General features: G+C 44.4%; 1 protein-coding gene across 15 annotated transcripts in view; it reads left to right on the top strand.

The window, feature by feature from the left end:
- The window catches only part of EBF1 (EBF transcription factor 1), a 315044-nt gene that overhangs the window by 7350 nt on the left and 280508 nt on the right, over positions 1-27186 (top strand). For all 15 annotated transcript variants that reach the window (XM_066977182.1, XM_066977181.1, XM_066977180.1 and 12 more), the window contains exons 5-6: positions 5028-5101; positions 11523-11591. In XM_066977182.1, the coding sequence (XP_066833283.1) occupies positions 5028-5101; positions 11523-11591 (143 nt within the window). The remainder of the gene's footprint in view (positions 1-5027; positions 5102-11522; positions 11592-27186) is intronic.

The raw sequence follows: 27186 nt of genomic DNA, 5'->3' as shown, positions 1-27186 counted from the left end.
CAATAAGTTCAGAGGAGCCTCAGCAGACTCAGAGAAATTTCACACAAACATAAAACAAAACCTAACCCCTGTGACGGGGAAAGTTTACATTGCGCCAGATTTTAGCAGCTTTCTTGTTCCTTTGGTGAGATGTCAGAAGCGCAGGTGATTTTAATTTTCTTGTACAGAGAGGAACGGAGAAGTTTGGAATTTGCATGCATGATCAGGACCTGTGTTTGGGAAAATGTAAACTCATCACAGTGGAAAATGTGTTGTTTGGAGTCTGAGGGTGAAAACAAAGCTGAGGATTTTGGAGAGACTGCCTGAGCCAGATGGCCTGGTGCATTCCCAGTCTGGCAGCCCAACTGCTCCCTCCTGTATAATATACAGCCATTTGTTCTGGGATATTTACGCTAGAGCTGTTTCCATGTGAATGTTTGAAAACCATTAAAAATGAACATATTAGGAGAGATAAATTTATTTAATTTGTGTGAATACGTCGATAAGCAGGCTGTGTATCAAAGGCAGGGGGAGACCGGATAAAATAATTAGATGCTACTGAATTGTGCGCTGAGACGCAGCACGAACTAAACGTCCTCTCCTGGGGACCCAGTGCTGTGCTGCTTGTCCGGCATAAACCGTACTGGGAAGAGTAGAAATTCTGCCTGGGCGAGGAGTGAAAAACTTGGGTAATTAGGGGTTAAGCACTCGAAGCCAAATAAATGCAATGCACTGAATTTGCAGCGTTCTCTGTGTAGATATATAGCGGATACAAGCCTAATCCTCGCTGGGTGAAATCCTGGCCCATCTGAAGTCAATTGCAAAACTCCTATTGAATTCGGTGGGGCCAGGATTTTATTTTCTCTCTGTGTGTATGTCTGTATACGTCACTGCAAATCATTTTAGTTCTGTTTTGAAAAGACCCTCATTCTAATGAGTGTTTTTTTTTTTCCTCCTTTATTTCAGTAAAGGAGATAGTTTGTTTTGCGAAACAGATGAGGAATTTGAAAGCGAGTGGATTTAGATGCGTGCTGGTGATTTCTCTCATTCTCTCCCTCTTTTAAAATCAAGGCTGTGACATAACTGAATACTATAATGGCCATGAGCTCAGTCCTTCAAGCTTGTTTCTCATCCAGCTCAGAGAGCAGGATTGCCTGACTGGCAACTTGACGCTACGAGGCGATTCTGCCCACAGTTGTACCAGCATAAATCTGGATTTATTCAGGAATAGCTAAGGATGGAATCTGCCTTTATATTTTTCCAACTTACTCATCAACTATTTTACTGCTTTATCCTGCCGTCTTTACTTGCAAAAAACTGGTTTAAATGAGAACTGTAGTCTTGGCTTTTATATTACCCCCCTCCCCTTTATTTTATTTTTTATGAACTCTCACTGAAAAGTTTTTCAAATTGTTGGATGCACTTGTCTAGAAATGACTGGGATGTGCTCAATTTAGTAATTTTTATGTGCTGGCAAGTAGTGAATTTCATTTGATTTAACTTTTTTTTTTTTTTTTTTAATGCAGCTTTATTTAAATGGAAGTGAGGAGTCTTATATTTCGACATTAGTTTTTCAGGGCCTGATTTTGAAATCCATTTGTGCATGAGTGATCGTTACTCACTGGGGCTTCTTGTAGAAAGGTTACTTACGTGAGTAATGGTTTACAAATGTAAGCTGAGTTTTGCGGGGAAATATTTAAGTTCAGGAGAAGAAAATCTATTTCGAAATGCTTATGGGATGCACCGAGTCAAAACTACAAGAAGTAAACAAAAAGGAAAAACAAAGTCTATAATTTTCATTTCCTTTGCTGGTGTTTTGTTGTGCAACTCTGATGTGTATTTGCAGGCTTATTTTTAGCTCTGCTGTGGTCTAAGTTTATACACTGTAACTTTCACTTTATCTCTTATTAATGTGATCCCTATTTGACAAAATTGCGATGATGTTCGTGCTGCGGGGACTCCTGCCACAGTCAGCCTGCGTCAAAGCCTGAACATTAATTAAAAAAAAAATCAGATTGCTTTGTTAAAAGAGTATCTTTTCAAATCTTAAAGTTAAATATTTTCACAACGGTAACATCGTAGACCCTTCCTGTAAAAATACTTCTGGCAGCTATAAAGATGTGAAACTTTAGCAGTTCCTGTTTCCCTTTTGCAACTAATTGTAGAATTAGTGTTTTAGAGCAGTGCAGTTTGAAAGGCGGTAGAGGGTCTGTAATGCTCTCAGGGAGTCATTCACGGGAGTAAACAGCTGGTGCTTTGCACACCCGTTTGCACAAGCAAATTGGGAAATAGGAATGGGAGTTGGGGACGAGAAGTGAACTCGGCAATTCCTCCTGCTTCCTAAAATTCCCCAGAAATTCCTGGTGGAATAGGATGTATGGAAGGACCTGCACTTAACAGTGAGAAACCGCGATGTGCATCGGTGCTATATTAGTAGTCAAATGCAAACAAAGTGAAAAGCAAATCCTTAATGTAGACGAAGGCTGAAGAATGTCATGCACGCAAAGAAGGGATCACTGACGTTAAACACAACAGACAAGGTGATTATGTACCACAGTGTTGACTCTGCCCGTTCATTATTGCTATTTAGTTGAGTTATTTAAGCGGGTACCTGGAGGTTAAGTAAGCATAGCAGCAGGAAGAGAAGGGGAAGAGAGAGAGCAGGGGAGAAAAGAAAGTAGGTTTTGTGTTCTGCTTGGTCATTTCTACTGCTGCCTTGAATTCACTGGCAACAAGGTATCCCAGGCTGGGCAAATTTATTTTAAGGTTTGGAATTCTAAGAACGGGGAGCCAAGCCCAGCAGTCCTCTCTTGGGCACCATCTCATGCTGTGCCAGGTGAGGGGGGACCAGAGGTGTATGTCTCCACTAAAGGCCTCAGAAGCAGATCTGCTCTGCGTTCTCAGAAGCAGATTATTCTTTGATTATTTGTTGATTAGGTCCAACAAGAGCCCTGAGCTTTGCCTGTACCTGGCCGGTCTCACTGCCAGGTACAACCTGGTCTGGGGTTTTCTGGAGTCTTTGCAATGTCCCTGCTGATCCCACTGTTGTCAGCTGGTTCCTTTGGTTCCCTGGTTTTGGCTAGAATCTTCATCCCGTCTTCTCTTTTAAGGCATGGAAATACAGATCTTCTGAATTTGTCCCAGTTCCTGACGTACATCCCCATGCACGTCTGTACGGGCATCTTCCAAACCAGCTGTAGCCCCTGGGCACTGCTGGGAAAGCATCCCTATGTGCTTCATCCAGCAGCCGCCAGGGAGGCGAGGTCCCAGCGTGGGTCAGGGCTTTTACTGGTGGCTGTGCTGCGAGGGCTTTGCATGTGTCCTACAGCCACATTTGTGTTCCCTGCATGTGCTGGGTTCACAGCTTGTGTCCCTCGCTGGTTTGACTGAGGGCAGAAGCTGGTGATGCTCTGTACCGGTGCAATGGCACCAGAGCTCTCTGTTCTATCTCATCAGCAGCAAAATTATACTGGCTCCCAGGTTGTGGGGAAATGCATGCGGCAAAACTGAAAGGGAAGGATTTAAATTAGCAGAGACAACACGGAGCCATTCCTGATATTGTTTATAGAATTGCTAAATCATTTTATAATGCATATTATTAAGATTGAACATTACTAATACCATGGTGTTAAAAATCAGCTCATGCCTCTTCAGATTTGCGTGTCCTGGGACTCATGCCTCCGTTGCAGGTACGACACCTCTTACCTTTAGCGGGTTATATTTGCAAGGACTGGGAAAGCAGTTCACATGATCTCACTTCATTATGTATCAAGATACTAATGAGAAAAAAAAAGGTATTTTCCACACTTCCTTATCAGAACTGTCTCATTCCATAAAATATATTTCCTCCATATAACCTCCTATTTTTTTTTTTAACTTTCAAAAACTAATTTAATGTTAGCTTTAAGGATACCCATATCAGATGTCATTTTACCTGCAGGGTTTGTTTCCCCGATTTCTTCTTCCTAAGTCTGTGTTTTAGAGGCTGGCAGGGTCCCTCCACGGGCTGAGGGCAGGGCTGACGCTGGGAAGCACGCTCATTGATCTGATCCCAGCTGTGCACTGGCACCCTGAAAGATTCAGGATCCTCAGTGCCATCAAAAGTTGCTGTTGCAAAGGCAATTTCTTTTCTGTCTTGATTTGCTGCTGGAGGCAATGGGACAACCTGGAGCAGATACTGCCCAGCTGCTGGTATTTTGGGGGTGAATCAGCAGTGACAAGCCAGGGCTGTGTGTGTGTGTGGGCAGAAAGCAAAACTCTGTCCCAGTCGGATGGAAACTCTCTAGAGCGAGTGGTAACTCTGCTGGTATGTGACGCCGATCCCTCGCCGTCGCTCCCGGTCCTGCTGGTGGGAGGGCTGCAAAAATCAACTCTTTTTGAAAGGCGAACGCACCATCTTTCCACAGTTTTAACTCAAAGCCTTCTCCCCGTGCTATCTCAGAGTCACACTTCCCAGGCTGGTTTATCCTCTGTTTGTTTTGGTATCCTCTGGCAGGGCCTGCCTCTCACTTATTTATATCCCTGCAGCTCCAGAGCTGCGCTCTGGATTGTGAGCTTCAGGGGCAGAATCAGGCCCAAGCGCTTCCAGGAGCTACCAGGAAAGTGCCTGGGCTGCGCAGTGTGCAGCTTTTGGAATTAAAAATGCATGAGCTCTCTCTTTCTGTCCTTTTTTTTTTTTTTTTTAATGAATAGGACCCAAAGTATGCCAAGCCTTGCTGTTGTTTCTTTTTTTTTTTCCCCCCTTTCTTTTAATGCTATTAGGTTTATATTTTATTCTGAATTGAAAAGAAAATTGTGGTTGTCTTGACTACTAAAAAAACCCATCCTACACACAGCTTGAGAGATGTGCAACGGCGAGGAGGGAATTTAGCTGTACTCAGCTTGTGTTGTTTTCCAACCACAAATCTTTAGCAGGTTCAGCGGTGACGCCGTCTCCCTACCCTGCGACTTAGCTTGCAATGCCGGCTGCGCGCTCAGTTACTGCGATGCCTTTTTTGTTTTCTCCAAACTCCACTTGATGCACAGCTAAAAATGTGTTTTGTTTCTAGGCGATAGTGTATGAAGGCCAAGACAAGAACCCAGAAATGTGCCGAGTTCTGCTCACGCATGAAATAATGTGCAGGTAAGAGCTACCCTGCTTCCAGCTAATTAGTGATTAGAAGATGAATCTGTCTCTCAAAATCTAGGTTGAACCTGCAGCTATTTTAGGACTTAAATTTATCTTTCTTGCATTAAACAATCCCAAAATAACACAGTTCGGTGTGTGTAATTAGCAGCAAGGTCTCAGTCGTCACAGCAGTTTTCAATTTATGAAGAGTTTTCCTTAACAGCACGCTACTGGTTTGCATTTAGACTCCGTAGCCCACGAAAGGTCTCCTCACCAAAATTAAGAGTCAGTTATAGCCTCTCCCTATCCCCGCCCCCCCCCCCCCCCCCAATATTCCTAAGAAAACATCCCCAGAAAAATGACAAAGCAGTCATTTCTGTTTGCCTGTGGATGTGCAGGAGGATGGGAAGCCAGGAGGCTTTTGGGCTGGTGGCCGAGGCTGGGCTGCCCTGCAGCCCGCTGCCCCTCCGGCTGCTCGCCCACTGCCCATGCAGCCCGAGCCAAGCAGGCGATGTTCCCCCAGCCCAGCACCGGCTGTTTTTTGCTTTTCATCAAACTTCCCCAGGCAAATCTGGCCCTGCCCTGCGCTATGTTCCCCTGAACGTTCCCGCCTGGGGCTGGCCGCTTAAATTCGGGACAGTCAAATATCTTCTTCCCCGGGTGCGGCGCATCTGCGGCAGGCAGCTACTTCCTTCTCCTTTCTGGCTGGTAGCAATAGGTGAAGCCTCTTCTGCTTCCTTCCCGCTGCAGGGAAGGCAGCATCTTCTCAAAGACCCCTCCGACACCTAGGAGAGCTTGACCTTGCAGTCTCATTAAAGTTAGTGGGTGTTTTTGCATGTCTGAAAAACTCATTTGTTACATGTTATTCGATGGCAGAAAATAATTCCCTGGTGGAAGACGAGGCGTTCTTGCATAAGCTCATTGTTACAATCAGTTGTTTTAAGACTGTAAAAATGCCATTGCATGCGTTGTAACTTTTACAAAACACATTTACTAAAAAGGAGTAACTTGAGGGTAAAAACTGGTACCCACTTCTAAGAGAATAAACTTGGATGAGGGCTTCCTGGTGGGGGAGAGTCTTAGACAAAATATTCAGATGGAAACTTCTCTGCTGGTTGATTTTTTTATTATTACTTTTTTTTTAGTTATGTTTCTTCATTCTTGGGGATCTGCATGTTTGGTCCTTCCCAACAGCTCCTCTCTGATAAAACCCAGCTCGAGGGCAGCTCCCTGCAATGCCAGCAGAGAGGAGGGAGCTGCTCTTCTTGCTTTGCCAACCCCACGCAACCCCACAACTTGCAGGACTTGAGGGATTTTTAGTTTCCATATCCTATTTTTCCAGGCTGCTTCGTTCAGCAGGTTTGGCTTTTTCTGGGAAACCAGAGAGCCCGTTGAGAGCCATCTGAGAGCAGATGGGGACCTTCAAGAGGTGCTGGAGCTGCTGCCGCTGCTGGGAGCGGGGGCGTTGCTTTGCTAAGGACTCCCGGCCAGTTCTCCCTTTCCAAATGGAAACCCAGTCACGCTGACAACTTATAATTGCCCTAAAATTCATTGGCCCAATTAGCACCACTTTCGCACTAGATACCTAGCTAGGAACAATTCATGGAAATATTAAAGGAGGCCCCTGACCTGATAAGGCTGAAGTGCACGCTTTGCTTTTCTGGTGTAAGAAGCCCAGTGAAACAGTGGGTGAAATTAAGCACAAGTGCCTGTGGCATTGGGGCCTGAATGTGCTCTTAGCCTTGGGTGATGTGCTCTGTTGGCTCTTAGACCACAAGGTTTTGAGGTAGGAATTAATCTGCCTGCGACTCTGGCTGAGCACCCAAACTTAGGAGTGGAGCCTTTGCAGCTCTGCAGAGCGGTCGGAGCCCAGCAGCGAGGAGAGGAGCATCCGTCCCTGCAGCAGCCCCTGCCAGCACCGGGACGTTCTCACCGAGCCCTAGTGCAGCAGGAAGGCTTACCTATGTAATGCATTAATTTTATTACAAATACTTTAGAAACATCAAGAGTAATAAATAAATGGAAACTTTACATAGGAGGCTGAGTTTTAACCAGAAGAGCTACATCAAAGATTTACAGCCGTGTCAATATAGTTTGACTGAGATAAAATTATTTCCGTTCTGGGAACATGGAAAGATGTGCTACGTCATTTGGAGCCGTCTTTCCCTTTAATAAAGCACTTTATGCTTTTTTTCGTTCTTAAAATTCGCTTAATCAGGAGCTTTATTCCTCTCCTTGGATTTGTTTGCTGCCAGTCCTGGCTTTGTATTTCGCGAGCATAAGGTGGAGGGGTAGCAAGAAAAAAAAAAAAAAATCTGACCACGGTAGGCAAATGTGTGTCTGACAGGGTGGGGGAGATGTATTCAAATTTCTTACAGCTCATATTAGATATTCCCCATTTCCTCTTCTGCCTATACATTTGTAAGAGGGTGCTGTTTGTTTACCAGGCCGCTTGACCCTATTGCACAAATCTGTCATCTATTGTGCTGCTAACACTCTTTTAAATTGCAAATCTGATGCTCTTTAGGGGTCTAGAAGGGGAAAAAAAAATCTCTCTCCACACCATTCTGTTTCTCTTGATTTCTTGCCTGTTGTAAGTGGAAGTTGGGATGTGCTGAATTTGCACCAGGGGTGCAAATGCAGCCTCAATTATAAGCATAAAATTAGAGTCTGTTCCCCATTAATCAGCCCAGCTAATTGCTATGCACTACCATTAGCCATATGGTGTGAAAGACAGCTTGCTCTCCCTAAGATGAAATTTCTTCATTTCAGACATGAAATAGTGAGGGCTCTGTATTTTAAAATAGCTTGTTTTAGATATTTAATTTCTAAACAACTTTCAGCAGTGCTTTCTATCAAGGCTAACTGCACAATAAAACTTTGCATTTATGTGACAAAGCTGGGTATTTATAGTATACTCCAACTATGGCACGGATAAGACAAAGAATTCAAATGTACAGGAGCGTCCTGGCTGTGGTAGGGAAGCGGGGCTGAGGTTTGCTTCAGGTGGCTGTTTATTTCAAAGGCTTTCATTGTATTTTGTCAAATATAAAATCTATGCTGTTGGCAAAAATGCTAATAGCTGGGGAGAATTCACAGCCTCGGTGGAATTTATTAGTATTGTAGGAGCATGGGGAGGGACATCTATAGTTAATATTGCCTCAACAATTTCCATTATGAAACCTTCAGTGGCTTACAGCTTTGCCAAACTTAAACTGTTCTGGCTGAAATGTCCTTTGCAGGGTGTCAGCCCGAGGCTGACTTTCTTTGGAAAGTTTCAGCTAAAATGGTTCAGTGATTTCTGAGAATGAGGTCGGAGTAAAATATGGTTTTTGTCTTTGCAAAATAAAATCTTAACAGCTGTTTTGTCGAGAACCTCCCGCACCTCCGCGCTCGGGAGCGAGGAGCCCATCTGGGGCAGGGGCCGCATGGCTGTGGGCTGCAGCCCGCCTCGCCGGGAGCTGCTGCAAGATGTCCCACGCGGACTCGCTAACGACTTGTTAGAGCCTGGCAGCTAAATGATCGGAAAGTCGCATTTGCGCTGGCCACGTGCCATCGCCCCGTAATTTCTCATTGTTCATTGTCCCCGCAGAAAGCCCGAGCGCGCAGATACACAAAGCAGGGCTCCTCTGGGCAGCGATGCTCCTGGCTGCTGTGCTGGCTTGGGGATGGGGAGGTTTTGGGGTGCAGGGTGCCAGGGTGAGGTGGCAAACTCCTGTGTGCCCATAGTGGGGACCAGGTGGCATGGAAAAGGGATGCTCTGGCGTGGGGAAGGGAAAGGGAGGAGGAAGATGCGGAGCAAGGCAGCAGGAGGGCAGCAGGTCCCCAGAGGGCTGCGTTACTATTGAGGACTATTTGTTTTAAAAACAAACCAAGCAGTTTTTGCAGTTTCTTATTGTGAGCCAGAGTGACATGTTGCCTGAGCCCTGGCTCCTTGTCCCACCCAGGGAGGGACATCCCAGAGGGACAGTGCAGGAGCTGGCAGTTGGAGCCTCTCGCTGCACCTTCAGATCCTGTGGGGAGCTGGAGAGCTTCTTGGAAACATGGAGAAACTCCTGGGAGTTTTAAGATTCCTTTGGGGAAAGGAGAAAAAGGGCACTGAACGTTTAGGAACTTTTTCCAAGTGTTCAGCAAACACTAAAAGCCAAAGCTTCCGAAGCAAGCTGAACGCTTATTGTGCCATGAGAAGTGATATAAAACTCAGGGTTTGTGTGATGCCTTGCTTTTATGCATAGAAAAACAAAGGTAGATGAAGCCTCAAATTCTGCTGGTGACGGGGAGACTACTGCTACTAGTAAGTTAATAAACCTTAGCTTGACTTTTTATTTTTAAAAGGCCTCTTGCTATGGCTCAGGCCTACTGGGGCATCCTCTTGGGACACCCGAGCCAAACAGAGGCCACCCCATGAGCAGCGCCGTGTCCTCCCTGCTCTCCAAGCCAGACTGTCCCCAGCGGCCACCTCGTGGCTCTGTCCCACTTGGGGCTGGAGCATCCCCAGCCCCTTCTCCCTCTGGGCCAGCACCCGGGAAGGTGCGGGGGGATGCGGGGGTCTGCCCGGCGCAGCGGGGAGCCTGGGAACCTTCGCTCGCCTGCGTTAGTGTGGCAATTTCTGTCCCTGCAGTCTGCTGGGAGAATGTCAGGACTAGCCCTGATTCGCTTCAGTCACAAGAACTGCATTGTCTTAACTTGTGCCAACTCTGTTTCTAATTACATTTTAATCATTTAAAAATGATTAGCAGTTTTTATTGCCTTGTTTGTGGGTAAATTTTCTCACCCCACACATTCTAGCTGCACTCCAATGACAAGTCCTTTTATAGGCAAAAAAGCCCCCCGAACGTCCACATGACTATTTACCTACAGCATATTTTATTCCTTCCTAAATTTTAATGCTTTCTGGGTGCCAAGGCTCTTGCATTTTTTTGGTGGATCAATTGTGGTATTGTGCTGTAAAATTAAGCAGTTTTTTTTGGCAATCCTAAACAATGTAACTTCCACCGAAATGAAGATACCGCACATGTGTTAACTGTGAAAAGTTTCAGCCCTGAATAGTTGCCTTGAAGCTTTTTGCGGTGAAAAGAATTATGTATTTTCCTCTCTTTGAAAACAATTTTTTTTTTCTTTTGGAAACCATGTTTAAACAGTCTGTTTTTGTAAAAGGCCCCCCCCCCCCCCCTTTTTTTTTGTTATCTTTAGTGTGGTTAGTTGCTTTATTGCTAATCTTGGTGGGTAACTGTATATTATTCACTCTATTGTTCAGCAACACAAGAGAACCTTTGTCATACTCCCAACAGGGCTATTTATATAGTGTGGCACTTCTGCGGGCTTCTTCCTGCGCTGATGTTCTTCCATCTTTTGGGGAAAAGAAAATAGTCCACCCGAGCGGGAGGGCGAGCAGCGGGCGGCTGCTGCTGGATGCACAAAGCCAACTGCTGACACGGCGATGTGCAGGCCCTGGGACACCACTTGGAATGAGCACGGTGATTCCCAAAGGCATGTGGCACAGGGCTTGGGTTCTCCAGGGATTCTGTTGAGCAGCGAAGTGCACCCACGTCCAGTCAGGGAGAGCCGAGGGGGTGGCCCCGTGCCCTGCCACTTGGTGCCACCACAGGGTGCCATCCACATGCCCGGGGTCTCTGCTCCCTGCAGGAGCCAGGCTCTGATGGCCAGTCCCCACAACAAGGGCTCATCCCAACCATTTAACATGTCTGCAGAAACGCCGAGCCACCTTCGTTCAAAGTCTGAGCCTTGAGGGCAGCGATGGCGCCAGGCTCTGGCAGACGGAGCTGGTGCTTCAAGTGCCGGCTTCGCACCCGACCCGCTGCGGGCACCAGCCGCAGCACGGTGCTCTCCTGGCACGAGCAGGCATCAGCATGCTCCAAAAAACAGGAAAACAGGCACACTCCCACATAACAGCCCGGTGGTGCTTGTGTTTTAGCTCCCCACTTAACAGAAATATTTCTTAGAGGGAGAATAATTGTGCTTTTGGATTTTGGGGAGAGATTTCCCAGCAGCTGAGACTTCAGCTCTGTCTAAAAGTAGGAATACTGTGCGGCCACATAACGTAAGTGGTAAGCAAATGTAAAAGCTGTGTTCATGAAAGAAAAGGCACCTTATTCTGAGTGCATATGCATATGGGACAACTGTTAAACCCCCTGGATAAGAGACCACAAATAAGACAGGTCTCCCTGTTTCGGATGATCCTTGAATTATTATTTGTGAAAGGGGCAAAACCCCTCTCTTTTTATATTTTCCATTGTTAACCAGCTGTGCAAGAAGTTAAACACAGTAATTAACCCATATGTGACCCACTGCATTTGACTGATTTCCAGGCAGGGACGGAGCGGTAACTCTAGCCGGCAATTTGAACCCACCATGTTCGTAATGATGATTTTACAGTGTAATGGTCGCACTAAATCCTTTCACTTTTGCTCTGTAGCCGCTGTTGTGACAAGAAAAGCTGTGGCAACAGAAATGAGACTCCATCAGATCCAGTGATAATTGACAGGTAAGGACTGCTATTGTTTCCTTCGATTTGCCTTTTTTTTTTTTTTTTCCTTTTCCTCCTCATTATAATGAAACACCTGCCCTGTGCTGCTAATGGGGAAGAATTAGGAGTATATATGGAGGAAATTTTGTTTTTGATACCAAATTAGTTGTGCTTTGCAATCGCGATTGCCATGGAAGGGCCATATGGAGGCTAACGGAGCGACCTGCTCGTTGGAGGGCTCCAGTGCTTGCAACTGATTCATGTGCATAAAGAAGAGATTTTTCTTTCTGACTTTCTGTGGCTCAATTCACATGCTGTGCCAGGGAAGCTTCAGGAATAAAATAATAATAGTTTGTGATTTATGAAATGTGGTTGGGTGCTTATAAATATTTAACTTTTATTTGAAAAATGTTTGAATCATTATCACTTTTAGCTACAGTAGTTCTGTTGGGTGCAATCCATCTACATTTTAAGGTTTTTATTTATGCATAAAAACAGTTAAAAAAATAGATCTGCAAACTAAGGGTTATTTCTCCTGTGATTTTCTTTGGTTGGAATACTATTTTGACTGTATTGTCAGTTGATTAATTCGTTTTTGCCCATCTTAATTATTGTGTTTTTAAACAGATCCATATTGCTAATCTGACATCACCGAGTAAATCACTGTAGCACAATACATCTATTTTAGTTGTTCTGAGCCATGTGCAGTTTCTGTGCTTGCAAATTATGCAAAATGGTACCAAATAGTCATTTTTACATTTTAATTGTCAAAAATCATTGTACGAAGCCGTGCGCAATAACCAGGTTATTATGCAGCATTACTCTATAAGAGTTAAATGGCCATGAAGTACTGAATCTGTCTGTCATCAGCTGGCGCAAGCAATACCACTGCGCTAATCTGCGCATACAGGGACCCTGAAGGGAAACTATCTATGCATACAGGAGCGGGAGTATAGAGTGGTGTGCTTCTCCTGGCGTTATTGTCTGAGTTAATGTTTGCTATATGAGGTTCAAAGTGCCTTCCGTGCCAGTGTGTGCGGTTTTATGACAAAAGGTGAAGGGGTTCGGTGTGCGGAGTGCCAGGCAGGGAGGAGGGGGGTGGCAGAGCCTGGCTGGGCACTGTGCTGCTGCAGGCTGCCAGATTGATAGCTCTGGGTTGAATTTGTTAAGAAAGTGCATACATTGGAAGCTTATTGCAGATGTTTTGATTAGCTATAATCAGTAATCCCGAGAATGTTTAAATCTCAGAAGATGTATCTACCTATTTTAACTAGGCGCATTTTCATCTTCTGTGAGCATTAGGTAGCACCAGGGAAAGCTGGGGAAAAAAAACCCACTGTGAAATCTGTATAGAGATGTGTTTTATAAGCATACTGCAGACTTGAACACTATAAACATGGTGTTAGAGTGGCATTTTGAGCGACATGAAAGCTACAAAATTCACATGAATTTTTCATTGTACTGGAAAGTGAGATGTTAAGATGCTAATGGCAGGTTTACAGAAATATTTTGTTTAACTATCTAGTATGCAAAACTGCTAGTTGCAAATCATTTAAAATTATGAAAGCCAGAGATGCAGTCTGTTACATGCTTCTTATAAAAAGAGGGAACCTCTTACATGAAAAATCAGGTTTAACTTCCTAGCAGTGATCAATTTATCAGTATTTACATTAATCGATGCAAAAGATTCAAATTCTGAAGAGTATATTTAAAACACAACTAAACATGATTTAAAGCTCATCTTACAAGCCTTACTTCACCACCTGTACTAAATCACATTTGGCTGGTGAATGGGTTAAGCTTTTAAGTTCTTCACTTGGTTTTAAATTGTGACTTTGATACAGAAGGTTGATATGACTGTGGTTTGAATAACATTTGATTTTGACCTGTTCCTGTGGGTTGCAGTGGTATAAGAAATTTGACTCAGCAGTACTGTAATTAGCCCTCCCCGTGTTTTTGAAACAGGATTGTGTTACCTGGATTGCATTAGTGTGGCTTCTATTGTTGCCGCTTCGCATCTGTCCCAGTAGGGTACTTAAAACCTTTTCTTGGCCAGGGCTAGTTCAAACAATTTAGGCCAAATAAGTATGTGCTTTATACAGTTAGTGGCTTTAGTGATGCTTCTTGTGACATTTATCCTATTCATTTTTTTCCTCCCTTTTGGTTTGGAAAGGATGAAGCGATCTATGTGGAGCCTTTTTACCTTAAAATGAGTCCGTTGAAATTGTTCTAACAGTAAAACGCCTGCACAAGTCAGCACATGTGTTTAGTTGTACTCTATTGTCACTTCTGCATGCACACAATTTTAACCTATTATGTCAATTGATATGCAAAACCATATTTAGCTATTTTTATTTGCATGTGAGCTTACAGAATTCATTTACCATTTGGGCTAAAGCACTCCCACATGCCTTACAGTCTGATAAAGCCTTGCCTATGGATTTAATCTAACTCTTGCATCAAATCCTACAAATCCACAGAGTCTGACCTAACATAGAATTTACAATAAAATCTATCTATGGGATTTTTGACATATGTACTTACATGGAAATGCTATCCTCTTCTTACATGCCAGAATACTATTTTGGATTGATTAATTCTCTTTGATGAGGCTAGAGAAACTTGGGATAGAGGGAGCTCAGTCTTTGTGGTGGTTTAGTTAACTTGGTGAAGAGGCTCTCTGGCAACTTCAAAGTTACATGTGTTGTGTTCTTTTTCAAACCCTAGATGTATATGAAAAGTAAATCGCATATTTTTATTTAATCAAAATGTGGGATTTAAAAAAAAAATCTGTAGTTGCGTTTGAAACAGGATATGACTTTATCCTTTGTAAAATTGCTTTATAGTTTGCCCCATTATAGTATCAGCGGATATAGCAGTGAAAGGGACCTAAAGAAATTTATACTCGTAGAGCGATCTAAATTTTCTCTGGAGAACAAAATAAATCTCTTATGCTTATAGAGAGCAGTCATTTCAAGGAAGTTTCTTGGAAACCTGTGTGTATCTGAATCATCTGCTTAGCATAGCCTGTATATTTTATCACTAATCCAGTTACATGTGTTCAGATGAAGCTCTGATGAACAGGAACTCATTTTAAAAGGGGTATTATTGTCACAATACAAATGCACAATTCCTCCTACAAGTACAGTAGCAGGGCTGTATTGTAATCATACTTAAAGAAAACACAGAGCACTTCCTGTTATTAAATTAAATTCTAGATTGATTTAACATTCAAATTGTAACTCATATTTGAATTTAAAAGGTTTGCAATAAAATTCCTGTGAAGAAATTGAATAAATTGTAGTTTTATTACCACTCTGGATATCCTGGTGTCCTAACCTTTTTCCTTATAGTTATCTTAGTTCAATAAATAAAACCTCATTAGACTATTCCCATTTCAACGAGTTTATTAAATTTTACAGGAGTAATTAGCATAAGCTGTGCTAATTTTTCTGGAAGACTAATGAGAGAGCTTCCTAATTAGGTTTGCTTTGTAAGAATCAGAAAAGATGATAATGACAAAAGTCACATAGGGGAGAAAGTGGGGCTTTAGATTATTCCTTGGTTCAGGAAAGAGGCTCCTCTCTCGCCGTTCTGTTCCAAACTCTTAAACCCAATTTACCACTGTGGGGACCAGTATTTAGTGGTGTTACCCATGCCTGTGGGGGATTCCTTACCTTTTATGGCTGGATCCAGTAAAACAGGAGCCCTATTGACTGATAAAATAGAAATGAGCACCGCAATCCCAAATATAGTGGCGGAAAAGGCTCCGCGTTGAGGATCGTGCTTTGCCCCCCGACCCTGCACCCCAGGGCGCGATGCTGCAGGGACGAGGGGCTGTGAGCAGCCCGTGTGGCAACTGCTGCTCCATCCCAGATCTTGCTTCGTCCCACCGTACGTGAGTAGGCTGATGCTGTGACCTGAAATCGACTTTGCTGAGGTTTATCGATACGGATGAGACCTACTTCAGGAATCTCTCTCTTGGACAGATGCCCTCAGGGTGCAGGATGCTGGGCTTTGTGCTGGAGCTGCCCAGGGGCTCTGTGCCCAGCATGGGAAGGGCGAGGGGCTCTCCTGGCCCTGGTCTAGCCAAGGCATTGAAGCTCTTCATATGCCAATTTGAGTGCTGCTTCTGAGGAATAAGGCTCCCTCTGGCTTTGCAGAAGTGGCTGATGCATTTCCAGGGTGATCAGAGCTCTTGTCAATGGAGCAAGGGTGGGAACTTACAGACTGCAGGCTGTGATATTCTTTCTGCTTTATTATCAGATCACACGGAGGGGTTTTAATGCACGGCCTGCTGCACGTGTCGGGAAGGCTTGTGCATTTTCGACACCTGCTGTACAGGATGCTCGGCTGGGCTGCCTGTGATCCCTCCCCAGCACATCCACCCGCTGCGGCTACAGAGGGAGCTGACTTTCCTACAGATGTTTTTGAGATCTTTCAGGCCTTAACCTGACAAATTTTATGTTTGTGGGTAGGATTTCATTGTGCAATGGCATGAAAAGAGGCGTGAATGACTTTCAATGTCTCCGTTATACTGCTTTACAAGTCATTGTGCAGTGGATTGTATTTTACAGGCCCGATCATCTTTTCATCCTAAATAGCAGGCAGGTGGAAAAGTGACATGCAGGGCTGCATCCCCCTCTCTGCATCCTCCCCCTGAAGGCACTTGTTGGGCGGATGTGGCAATCACTGCCTCCTGCAGCAGCTTTCTGTGCCCAGGTGGCTGAACCCAGCCGTGGTGGGGTGGGGGCAGGTGCTGGTGTCCTGCTCCCCCCCCGGGGATGGGGCTGCAGGAGGCTGGGGGTAGCATCCCACCTCGGTCCCTGGGCACCGCGTGGGGCTGTGTCTCACAGCTGTGCTGGTGAAACCCTCTGGGCCCCTACAGAGGATGGGCAGAATTTGGCCTCCAGCATTTCACGCGAGCTCCCGGAGCCTGTGAACCCGTGCATTGCTGAGAGGGGAGGGACGCCAGCAAACATCCTCGAGGACTTGGTTATGATTGACGCATCTGAAAAGCATTACCCTAAACAGTTCCCACATGACTTAGGCAGCCAAAGGCACTTTGAGACTCTGTGAGATACATGGGGGACTCTGATCAGTAGATGCTTCTCACATGGTGAATCAGGCCGAAATGCTCGCGCCTCTTCCAGGGCTCTTAATAGTGTCCGTCCTCTTCCTGGTGAAGAAATCACCAGAGCTGGGGATAACTTTGCGAGGGCCCTTGCAAAAATCCCTCTCGGTTTCAGTCTCTGCGGGTTGGCACGTACTTCTGCCGCTCCAAAATTCATTTATTTTGCTCTTGGGGTTGAGTGAACTTGGTCAGGGTCAGAACAGCTCCCACTTATTGTTTGCTTCATTTCTCCTCCCCCACCCCCGAGTATAGGAATTTTTATATAATTTCAAAACTATTATGCAAAACCTTAATTTGGTCTCAGCTTCACTTCAGGAGGTTTGTGAATTTCTCAGAAAACCTGTTCTGAGTTTTCAGTTTGTTATAAAACCCCAAACCAGGCAAGTTTTATGCGGTTTTGGGTTTCACTGCAAACATTTCACACTACTCTAATAGTTGCTTGCTTCTCTCAGTGATGTCTTTTGAATCTGCAGCTAGCGTTTTGGGCTTTATTTCACTGTGATGCTATGCCTGATTATTACTATTTAATATGGTGGTGCTGTGACAGGGGCTCCTGTCACACAGGAGGCTCATTGTGCTGGGCACTGTGCACTCCCGAGGCAGGTTGATGAGCCCATACCCGAAGTGGCTCTCCTGACACAGTTCACAAATTTTTCTGTGGAGAACAAAAAACTTAGTCTTGCATTGAATTTCTGGGGATTAGGGAAGCTGAAGACCAGTTTACTCGATTGCTTTTGGCATTGGGCTGTCATCTTTAGTGCCTACCGAGAGCTCCTGGGGACTAGGCCAGCCGTGCTTCCCGCGCTCTGTCAGTCCAGAGAGGTTATTTGGGTGTGCGTGGGATGTGCTGGACCTGCTGCGTTTGAAGGTGATTGTGAAGACCTTATGAATTTGGGCATGGGCTGGGCCATGTTTGCCTTTGCTCACAAAGGGTACTATTTGTGTACTGTGCCTTAATATCAGTTCCACCTGTGTCTTGAAGCAGGGTGGCTGTGCTTGGTGCACAGACCTCCCTGCACAGCTCAGGGTCAGATTTTCTGTTTTCAAGAGTGGGGATTTCTTTGGGGAAAAAATACTGGCTTTTTCCTCCTATGGATGTACACACCGTTTCTAGTGTGGGCAAATTTACTGTCTCATCTTAACACCTGATTTATTTTTGCATTTGCTGTTGCAATGGTAATGCACACATAACTAGCCGAATAAGAGCAATAGGAAAAGGTATTTTCAAAGATCATCCTCAGTTTTAATGCAGATTAGCTGAAATTGTTCTGAACGTGAAATAAGTGTCTTATATCTACCACGGCATTTACTGGGTGAGAACCTAACCCGCTCTGTTCTGTTGGAGCTTGGGTGTATGAGTGGTTTTCTTCCTGTGAGCAGTCATAAATGTTTGCATGCTCTAGCTGCTGAAATGTATTCTTATAAGTAATTGGCCACATCTACCAAAATATCTATGCTAAATTCAAGTTTGCTTTTGCCTGCTGAAAGTAAATATTTTTAATATAGTGACCAATAAAGTTAAAAGAGAGGAGGAAACAATTGTAGGTTTCTGTGTAAATCATGACTGAGAAAATTTTCTAGAAATGGATTTTACGTTGTCCTCAGAGAGCACCCGTCCCTGTAGCAGTAATGGTAAATACTGGTATGAATTTTCTCTGTAGCATCAAGGTGTTTTTTTTTTTTTTGTAACAGTTCTGGAAAAGTACAGAAATCCATACAAAGTTCCCAGTGTGTCCCATTAGCAACTTTGCATAGGTAGTTTGTGATCAGAATATATTACTGTATCAAATGAATGTTTACTTTTTTTTTTTTTTTTTTGCTAAGGACAGTATTTTAGAGGTTTTTAAAGCAGAACGAATAATTTCCTACCCACTTTTTAAAAATAGTGTTGGGAAATAGGAAATGTGAAAACATATTTTCTGGTGCAGTTAATATGCGAATTATATAAATTTAGTTATTACAAGTCTTTATTTCAAGTCACTGAAATTACATACTGGACAGTCGTAAGGTGACCCAGATATAGAGGCTTTCACTGCAGCCACTGAAGCGCTATGAACAGTGCTGTTTTGTCTTTGGTTTCTTGCTGCCTCTAAAGGTGTAGGCAGATGAAGATAACTTTAAAAAGAGTGATTTCTCCAATTACAAGCTTTTGTCCAAGAGAAAAGAGAGACTTATTATTATTATTTTTTTTAGGCTAGCAGCATTCACTATAACAAAATTAAATTCCTTTAATCTGACAAGAAGCCAGTTTGGCACTGGGCTGGGATTTTTGGATGGAGAGCCAGCAGGAGCTGCCCCGTGCCCCCTGCTGTGATGGGACAATGGGGTCTGGGATCTGGTGTCCCTGCGTGGTGAGGAGCGGGGTCCCCATCCCCTGCCTGGTGGTCAGGGCAGGGGGGCAGCCGAGCCACAGCCCGCAGCAGGCACCCGGATGGGTCCGGCTGGCTTTGTACCGATGCGGTGATGTCCAAAGTGGCATTCCTCAACTACGGCATCTTGCTAACCGTCTGAGGCACAATAGTTCTGTAATGTAATATAAAAAGTAATGGTGTTAGCTAACACATCCTTAATAAGATATTGTCCGCTGCTCTGCCATATGCTCCCGAGCAGGCTTTCCCTCTGTGGGGCTTTTGAGTTCTCTCAATAAGATTATTTCAAATACTCTAATCCTGAATCATTGACATGAATACAAAAGCCTAGTGACATCTAATAGATGCCTCTTAGCTTTGCTTTTCCTCTTGTTCCTTTCCTTTTTCTTCTCTTTTTACCTGACAAAAAGCTTACAGACACTTGGGCTCTGTCTCTCAGTACCAGCATGTGGGTCCCCTCGTGAAATATAAAGGAGGAAAAAGGGCTGACATAGGGCTGATAAGCCACAGAGCAAAGGACCATAGATTAAAAGTAAATGCCAGTAAATCCTACCCTGTACACTCAGTTGTTCTTTTATTGTTTTCTTTAACTCTTCCAGTGCCTATACCAGGCCAGAAAGAGATGAAAAATGGAGTTAAAAAAAGGTGATTCTGCAATGCCTTAGTGCTGTAGGGTCCAAAAGCCAGCTGCACGCCACTTGGGTTTTCTTGGCTCTCCTCTTACCTTGACTCTCTCATCAGAGTTGCAGACTGGTTCAGCTAATCACATCATTCAATGGTTAGGTCATTTTTCGAAGTTTAATTTTTTTTCATTTTTTCGAAAAAAGAGAGAGAGACCCCAAGTGACATGATTTTGACCCTGGAAAGGCTAAACATTATCTAAAGTAAACGTTAGGAAGAATTAGTATCCCCCTGTGAGTGACCAGCAGTAAAAAAGGATTTGCTTCTTGTTAGTGCTGTCTCAATGACTGTTGGAGAGAGAAAAGCTGTTCATTTACTGACTCCAGAACTTGGCTTTGGAAAAACTACTTGGTACTGGACACAGGCAGGGGCTATAGTGGGTTAAAAGGAAACTGCATTCAAAATGTAATCATTTTCCATAATTTTCTCCAAGATTTTGCTGGGAGCCTCTCAGGCTTTCCTGACCAGGATAACCATCCACTTCCACCCAGTTGAGTCAGGTCTTCTCCGTAATCTCCCTGAATATAATCTTTCAGTTGGATTTTTTGGCATCTGCATCACTACATAACCATTGGCTGCCTTCCCAGATGTTAAGTCACTTTGATAAGTGGATGTTAAAAACCACTTTACCTAGCTCAGATTTTGTAGAAAGATGACACAAGAAGAGGAGAAATGTATTCTGTATTCATTATAAAGTTCTTTGCTCTAAAAGAAGAAGAAAATTAGCCACACTCAGAGCTATTAAGACCTGATGTTAGCGTCTCCCCCAGCCTGCTCTGTGCGCCTCTGCATCGCTTGCACGTTCCTGCGCGAGCCAGGATTTGGCCGTAGACATGTGCCTGTCCTGTGGCATGTTTTGGCTGGGGGAGAGAGAAAGGATCTGGCCATGTTTTGTGCCCCACTGTCAGTGTCAGGATTTGGTGCTTTTTTGAGAAAAACAAGGGAGTCCCATGCATTACAGCGGAGTTCCCTGTGTAACCTGGGACTTTTCTGGGCTCTGGGGCAGAATTTATTTCTCAAGATGAGGTTTCTGACAGAAACTTTTTTTTTTTTCCTTTTTTCTCTTATCTCGTGGTCTTGGGTTTCTGTTGGCACCATGGGCTGGTGCCACTGTTGGGTCTGGAGGCCCTGCTGGGCTGGTCAGGCTTGCACTGATGCTGCAAGAGGGGCTGCGCAGCGGTATTGAGAGGCGGTCTGTGCCCTAAGGACCTCATCAGGAAAGGCAAGACCTTGGCTACTCATGCCTTTTATCTATCTTCTAATCTCTCTATCTATGCATTTATTTATTTTAAAGCATAGTGAGCTCAACAATAGTTCTGGCATTCTGAAAAATGAAATAAACTGTACCACGGCGTAGGAGGAAAACTCCTCACAAAACCCCATTATGTGCACGCAAATTGTCGTCTTGTATCCCGCGTGGCAGGAGAGAGGAACTTCTCTTTTTCTTTCCAAAGGATTGCCCTGCTGTGACAATGGTAACTTAATTTGTCAGAAATTACAAGAACATTAATACATCATGCCCTAATGCGTCATTAGTGCATTAATACTTCCCGAGTCATCGGAGTTTTTCTAATAAATGCCTTCAAAGTCGGCTGGGCATTCATAAATTTGAGTTTTCAGTATGATAATTGTAATTGAGACACCTATTTTCCGTGATTAATTCTTGGAGTCGGTATATAACAGTCAGCATTGTTGACATTCGCAGCCACCCGCACTTGAAAGAATAACATGCCGTTAGTTAATATTTGCGTTATTGTAAAGTGGTGTGATTTAAAAAAAAAAAAAATACAGGAGACTGTTCTCAGGGAAACAAAAGAGAATTTTGGGAATGCTTTTTGCCATGGAAACACAGTTATCGCTCATTAATCTGTCACGTATGGAACAAGTTCCAGACTACAACACACTTCAGCACGGCGGCGGTCCCGGGGGCTTCGCCTCCTCGCCTGCGCTCCCTTTAACCTGCTGACAGCACTGCAGGGGTTAAGGGCTGCAGCCCGCTCCCACAGACTCCATCGTGTGCATGGTTGGCTCCCAAAAAGTGGGGTTCCCCCCAGCTCGGGGCCACCTGGGGGCCAGACTCCACCACCCACCCGCAGGTCCCCGGGCACCTGTGGGGCTGGGGGAGCCGACCCCGTGGTGCCGCTCTCCGGCTTTCGGGCACGCGGGTGTCTCCAGGAGGAAGGAAGTTTTTTTCCCTTGGTTTCCAAGATAAGGTGTCATTCATGAGAGCGGCGTGCTGAACTAATCAGGTTAATTGAGAGGCCCTGAATAGCTCTCATTGAGCGGATCCCTCCTTCCTGCTCAAGGCAGATAGTGCAGACGGAGAGATTACAAGTGCCTTAAACTCTTTCTTGCCATCTCCGAATTTCACACCCATTTCAGGATGACCAGGGTCAGAGCAGATGTGTGACACAGAGGCTGTACAATTAGCTTTGCTTGGAGCGAGGTGTTTTATTTATTTATTTATTTTTGTCATCATCATTATGATTATTTCTTAGGGCTGCCAGATCCACAGATCCGAGCATCTCTCCTGATGCCAGCAATGCCCTACTGATTTACACCAGCCAGGGTGGTGTAAATTGCTCCACCGTTTTTGGAACGATGGAGAGGACTAACCCAGTCGCATGGCTGGCTCTAGATTGACCTGCTCCTGAGTGTTGTTAATATTAAAATTATTTCAGACCTAACTCATGGCAGGGCTGCAGGAAACATTAATTTTAAAAAGATGTTTTCAGTGTTTGAAGCAGATAGCAGTTGGTTTTATTGCTTTTATGGTATCATTTCCCTTTAAACCCTTCTAATCGAAGTGGCTGTACATAATTTTATTCAAGTTTACCAGAATGCGAAAGCATTTCCCTCTGGATGCTCTTGCCAAATTAGGAACATCCAGGCTCCAAACCTCGCTCTAATCTTCCTACTCACCGCAGTCTATTACATTTTCTTTGCAAATATCGTAACCAATAGAGTGCAGGAGAGAGAATTTTCAGGAAAACAAACTCCCCCAAAGTGGAGCCCCCCAGCCCCATTTCCCAAGCCAAACGGGTTGCTTGGCTCAATTTAAGCATCAGTGCCCCTGTTGCCCCCTCCCCCCGGCTGCTTTTCCTTGGAAGTTTCAGGAATGACTTTAATTATCTCCACAATCAAATTCTCACTGCTGTCCCTGTGAAAGCGTGTAGTCATGGATTGCTGGGATTATTTTCTTTAGCACTTGGGGATAGAGAAACTGGTTGTTTCAAAATGAGAACCAGCTGGGTTCTCATCGCTGGCGTTTGGAGGGAGCCACGCTGCACACCAGCCCGGCGCTGAGCGCAGCCCTGAACCCAACCCCCAGATAAGTGCCGTTGCGTTTGCCACATGTTATTATGCAATATTGGGGCTGATTTTGTTTAGCGCATCAACGTGCATCTTCGGGGTGGCTGCTGCCAGAGCTCGCCTTAGCGCCTCGCAAAACGTGGTGCAAAAACTTGCCCTGCCAGGGGCATTGCTGGGCTCCACCTGCCTAAAATGTATAAAATAAAATTAACCCCCCAGTAAGAGATATCAGGCATGTGTTCTGCAGATGACAGGTAAGCAGGTAAACTCCTAAAGAGATTGATACAACAAAAGAGGCAGCAGAGAGAACTTCTCTTATCTAACATCTTTTGTTGCCATAGAAGACAAGCTGCAGGGGTGATGCTCTTCCTTTCTTTCCAGCTTGGAGAAATTACTTATTTGTCATACCTTATTAATCTGTTTTAGTGCCAAATTCAATTTGAAATTAGGACCATACATCTAGTCAGAAATTATATGACCTATGATTTCAGCTGAGTATTCTGTCACAGGGAAAGGTGCAGAAATCTTCTTCATTTGGTTATGAGGATGTAAAATTGGAGATACTTCACTGGATTTAAGGTAGCTGCTCTGGATTTCCATCTTTTTAAGAGACAGAAGCGTTCATTCTTTGGAATACAAGAATTTGTATTTATAGTTTATTTACATATTAAAAATTTGTATAAAATACAGATATATCTATAAAGTTTCTTCATTTAAGGGTTCTCTCACACTGGCACACATGCAAACAGTCTGTGCTTTGCTGCAAACTGTTGTTGGGATGGTTTACGTTTCAAATAGTCCCATAGTGTGACTTTTTAATTTTTGAAATGAAGTAGTGACTCAATCGGTAGCTCATGTTGAAAGTCCAGAAAAGAAGTCTTCTAGTTCCTTTATTTTAAAGAAAAAAAAAGTTTATAGGAAAGGAAATGATTGATTGCTCAGCTTTGAACAGATACTTTTATATGATTTGATTTCTGTAATGCCTGAAATATAATGACTTTGACTCTATTAATATCCCCTTTAGCACAACTAAATTATTTTTTTGAAAGATGAAACCATTTAGCTCTGAACATGCTTAGATCATACCATGACCTAAATACGCTCGTGTATCACACACACGTTGTTTTAGGGTTTTAGGCTGAAACAAACATTCTGCAGCCACTGTCAATCTAGCATTTTATAGGTTTTCAGTTCTGCACTTTCTCCTGCTGATACATTTATTCAGTGTTTCAATTTATTGTCTTATATGTATGTATACACATACTCAGTGTGGTTTTGTATTTTTTTTTTTTAATCTGGATTTTCTATTTTTTTTCTTTCAACAAATAACTGCTGCATTTCCAGTCACTCAAATTTGGACAGAATTTTACTTCCTGTTTCAAAGGTCAAGGAAAGCTGACCTCAACAGCAGTGTTGAGGCTGCTGAATTATTCATATCATTGACTTTGTGTCAGCTTCCACATTTGTGCAGAGGGATGTTTTATTCATTTATCTCATTTAGGGACCTGCTCTGCACCTGTTTCTACCATTAAGTACCCTGTAATTTGCATTTGATGCTAATTTAGTTTCATATCAGCCTGGTCCCCCCTTGTTAATTTAATTTTCTAAGACCCTTTTCATTACAGTAGAAATGTTTCCCTCTTTAAAGCAAACATCTATACAAGTAATTGTGTAAACTGCCTTTTAAATAATATCTTTTAGAAGATTCCATCGTTTAATTCCTTAATTCCTATAATTAGCCGTGGTTTGATTAATGTTTCAAAGGGTTAAATTAAAATGCAGAATTACTCAAATGCATACTTGAATAATTTTCTCTCTGCTGATAACAGTTTCTGCACTGCTGCCTTTATTCTACTCATGATTCTGAATATTACGTGTACTAACAAGCGCTAATTTTCCTTATGTAGTGATTTTATTCTGCTAACCAGTAGCTGTTTTTTAAAATATAATTGTTGGAAACTCCGTATTGCCAGCGAGGCACTTAATTTTTCTTCTGAGGGACTGTAAACAGCTCAGGAGAGATGCTGCAACGGAGGAGCTGCGCTGGGTTGCTTTCCAGATTGCAGGAAACTTAAAGTGATCCTTTATTTTGCCAACAAGCATTGCCGCTGTGCTCTCACAGACAGTGCAACCTGCTCTGGCCGCTACAGACAATAATTTGGGAATGTTTACAACCATCATGAGTTTGTTTGTGTAGGTGAAAACGTACATATGCTGTGATCCTGCAGGGCAAAGCCTTACACGACTGCTGCCTCCAAGCACATTTACGCATTTTCAGCTCAAGAAGACAGCACTGGGGTAAATAAATGGCCAGAGGGCCTACGGTGGGGAACTCAAGTTCCTTCGCTGCTCACAGGTTCATTTAAAACAACCCTGCGGAAAAGCAGCTGTGTTCCAGCATAGAGGCATCTTGGCCTTAGCTGTTCTGCCCACCAAAAGGTGACAGTCCTGCTCCTCCAAGTCCCCCTGAGGTCATTGTGAGGCTGGGGAGAGACGCCTGCAGGTTTGAGCTGAAAAGAGGCTATTCTGTGCCTAGGCTTTTGGGTTGAGCCTGGGGGCTCCCGCTGCAAGCAGTGGGTAGCTTGAGGCCGGGATAGGGGCTGGGGCTGGTTGTGACACCCCTAAAGGCTGGCTGGTGTTGCTCAACCATGAGCCCGCGACTCCGACTCTGTTGCTGCTATAGTGTGAGGATTGCAAATCCAAAATAGGACTTGAAACAAAACCTCTGTTTTTACCTTGCCCTTGGGATGCTTTGCCTTTGCTCTGGTCACAAAGATGCCTTGCGGGCTCTGCGTGCTGGTGGAGTCCCCCAGTGCTGGTGCCAGGGGGTCCAGAGTGGGCTGGTTTGGGAGATGCACCCCTAAGTGCTGCTGGTGTGGGGGCACCAGGGGTGGCTGACCCAGCAGGCGTGAAGCTGAGTACCCCAAACCATCACTTCTCCGAGCAGCCCCCAGATTCAGGCATTTATAATTGCTCCCCCTTTATTTTATCATATACTCACAATAACAACCTTAGCGTGGGGCATTTCCTGAGTATTAATGACCAGCTGGGGTTAATGGCCCTTGCTTGTGCCTTCAGCCATCAGCTCCTCCCGACTGGTCATTAATTCCCAGGAAAAGCCCTCTGCGGAGGTCATTATTGCTTAATTATCTCCATACACTTTAATGCCAGTTTTGACAATGTACAGTCTCATACTTTGAGTTATAGGTACTTTATAATTCATTAAATAGCTTATCATTAAAACTGCAGATGATCTTGATTATTATTTATTAATGTTTTCCCTTTGATTTTTTTTTTTTAAATCTGATGCTCCCATGCTGTAGTAAGGAGGGGACAAATGTAGATGGGGTATGGTGCTGGTGCCGAAAACCATCGTGCTGTGGCTGTCCCTGTCTGGAGGGATCTCCCTGGCTCTGAGGCACCCCCTGCCAGCAGCACCCAGGGGTGGGCACCCACACCTGGGCTCTGAGCAGCTGTGTGTGTGGTGAAAGGCTCAGGGCTCAGTTTGTTTAGCCCATAAGGGCCAGCAGAAAGAGTTGAGAGAGCAGTGATGCAAGGGCTGGAGCTCCCTGTTCCTGCCCTGCATCACGGAAGCACTGGAAGGATCCACCACACACTTTTTGGGAGTTCTGGCCTTACCTTTCTCCTCACCCTGGACCTGATGTAGGCTTGGGGACTGCCTTGGGAGCCCTTCACAGCTTGGTGAGTTGTTCATGCGGTGAGGTCTCTTAGGGTTCATGGTTTGGCCCTTTTTTTACAACAGCATCAGTTCTTTAGTGTGTTTTAATGCACTTAGGTGGCATGGAAAATAAACGGGGCAGGCTTATCCCAGGCAGAGGGACTTTAAAGTCTACTTTTTAATAAGAAAGTGCCCTCCTTTCTCCTGGGAGAACCTTATCTTTGTCACTCAGGCGTCTCTCTGTGGGGCACAGCAGCTCCTTGCTGCAGCTGCTCCGGGCCTCGCACCTGCACGAGCAGCACCCCGGGGTGCTGCAGCTGTGCCAGGCGAGCACCCGCGTGCAGCACGGCCATGCCTGGCGTCCCGGCTCCCGTAATGACCTGTGGGCTATGGCCAGCTGGCTCTCAGTGCCGGCAGGAAAAGCCTGAGGAGCTCTGA

This window comes from Anser cygnoides, chromosome 14 (assembly GCF_040182565.1).
Source record: "Anser cygnoides isolate HZ-2024a breed goose chromosome 14, Taihu_goose_T2T_genome, whole genome shotgun sequence".
Classification (NCBI taxonomy): Eukaryota; Metazoa; Chordata; class Aves; order Anseriformes; family Anatidae; genus Anser; species Anser cygnoides.
This window is presented reverse-complemented; position numbering and strand designations above follow the sequence as displayed.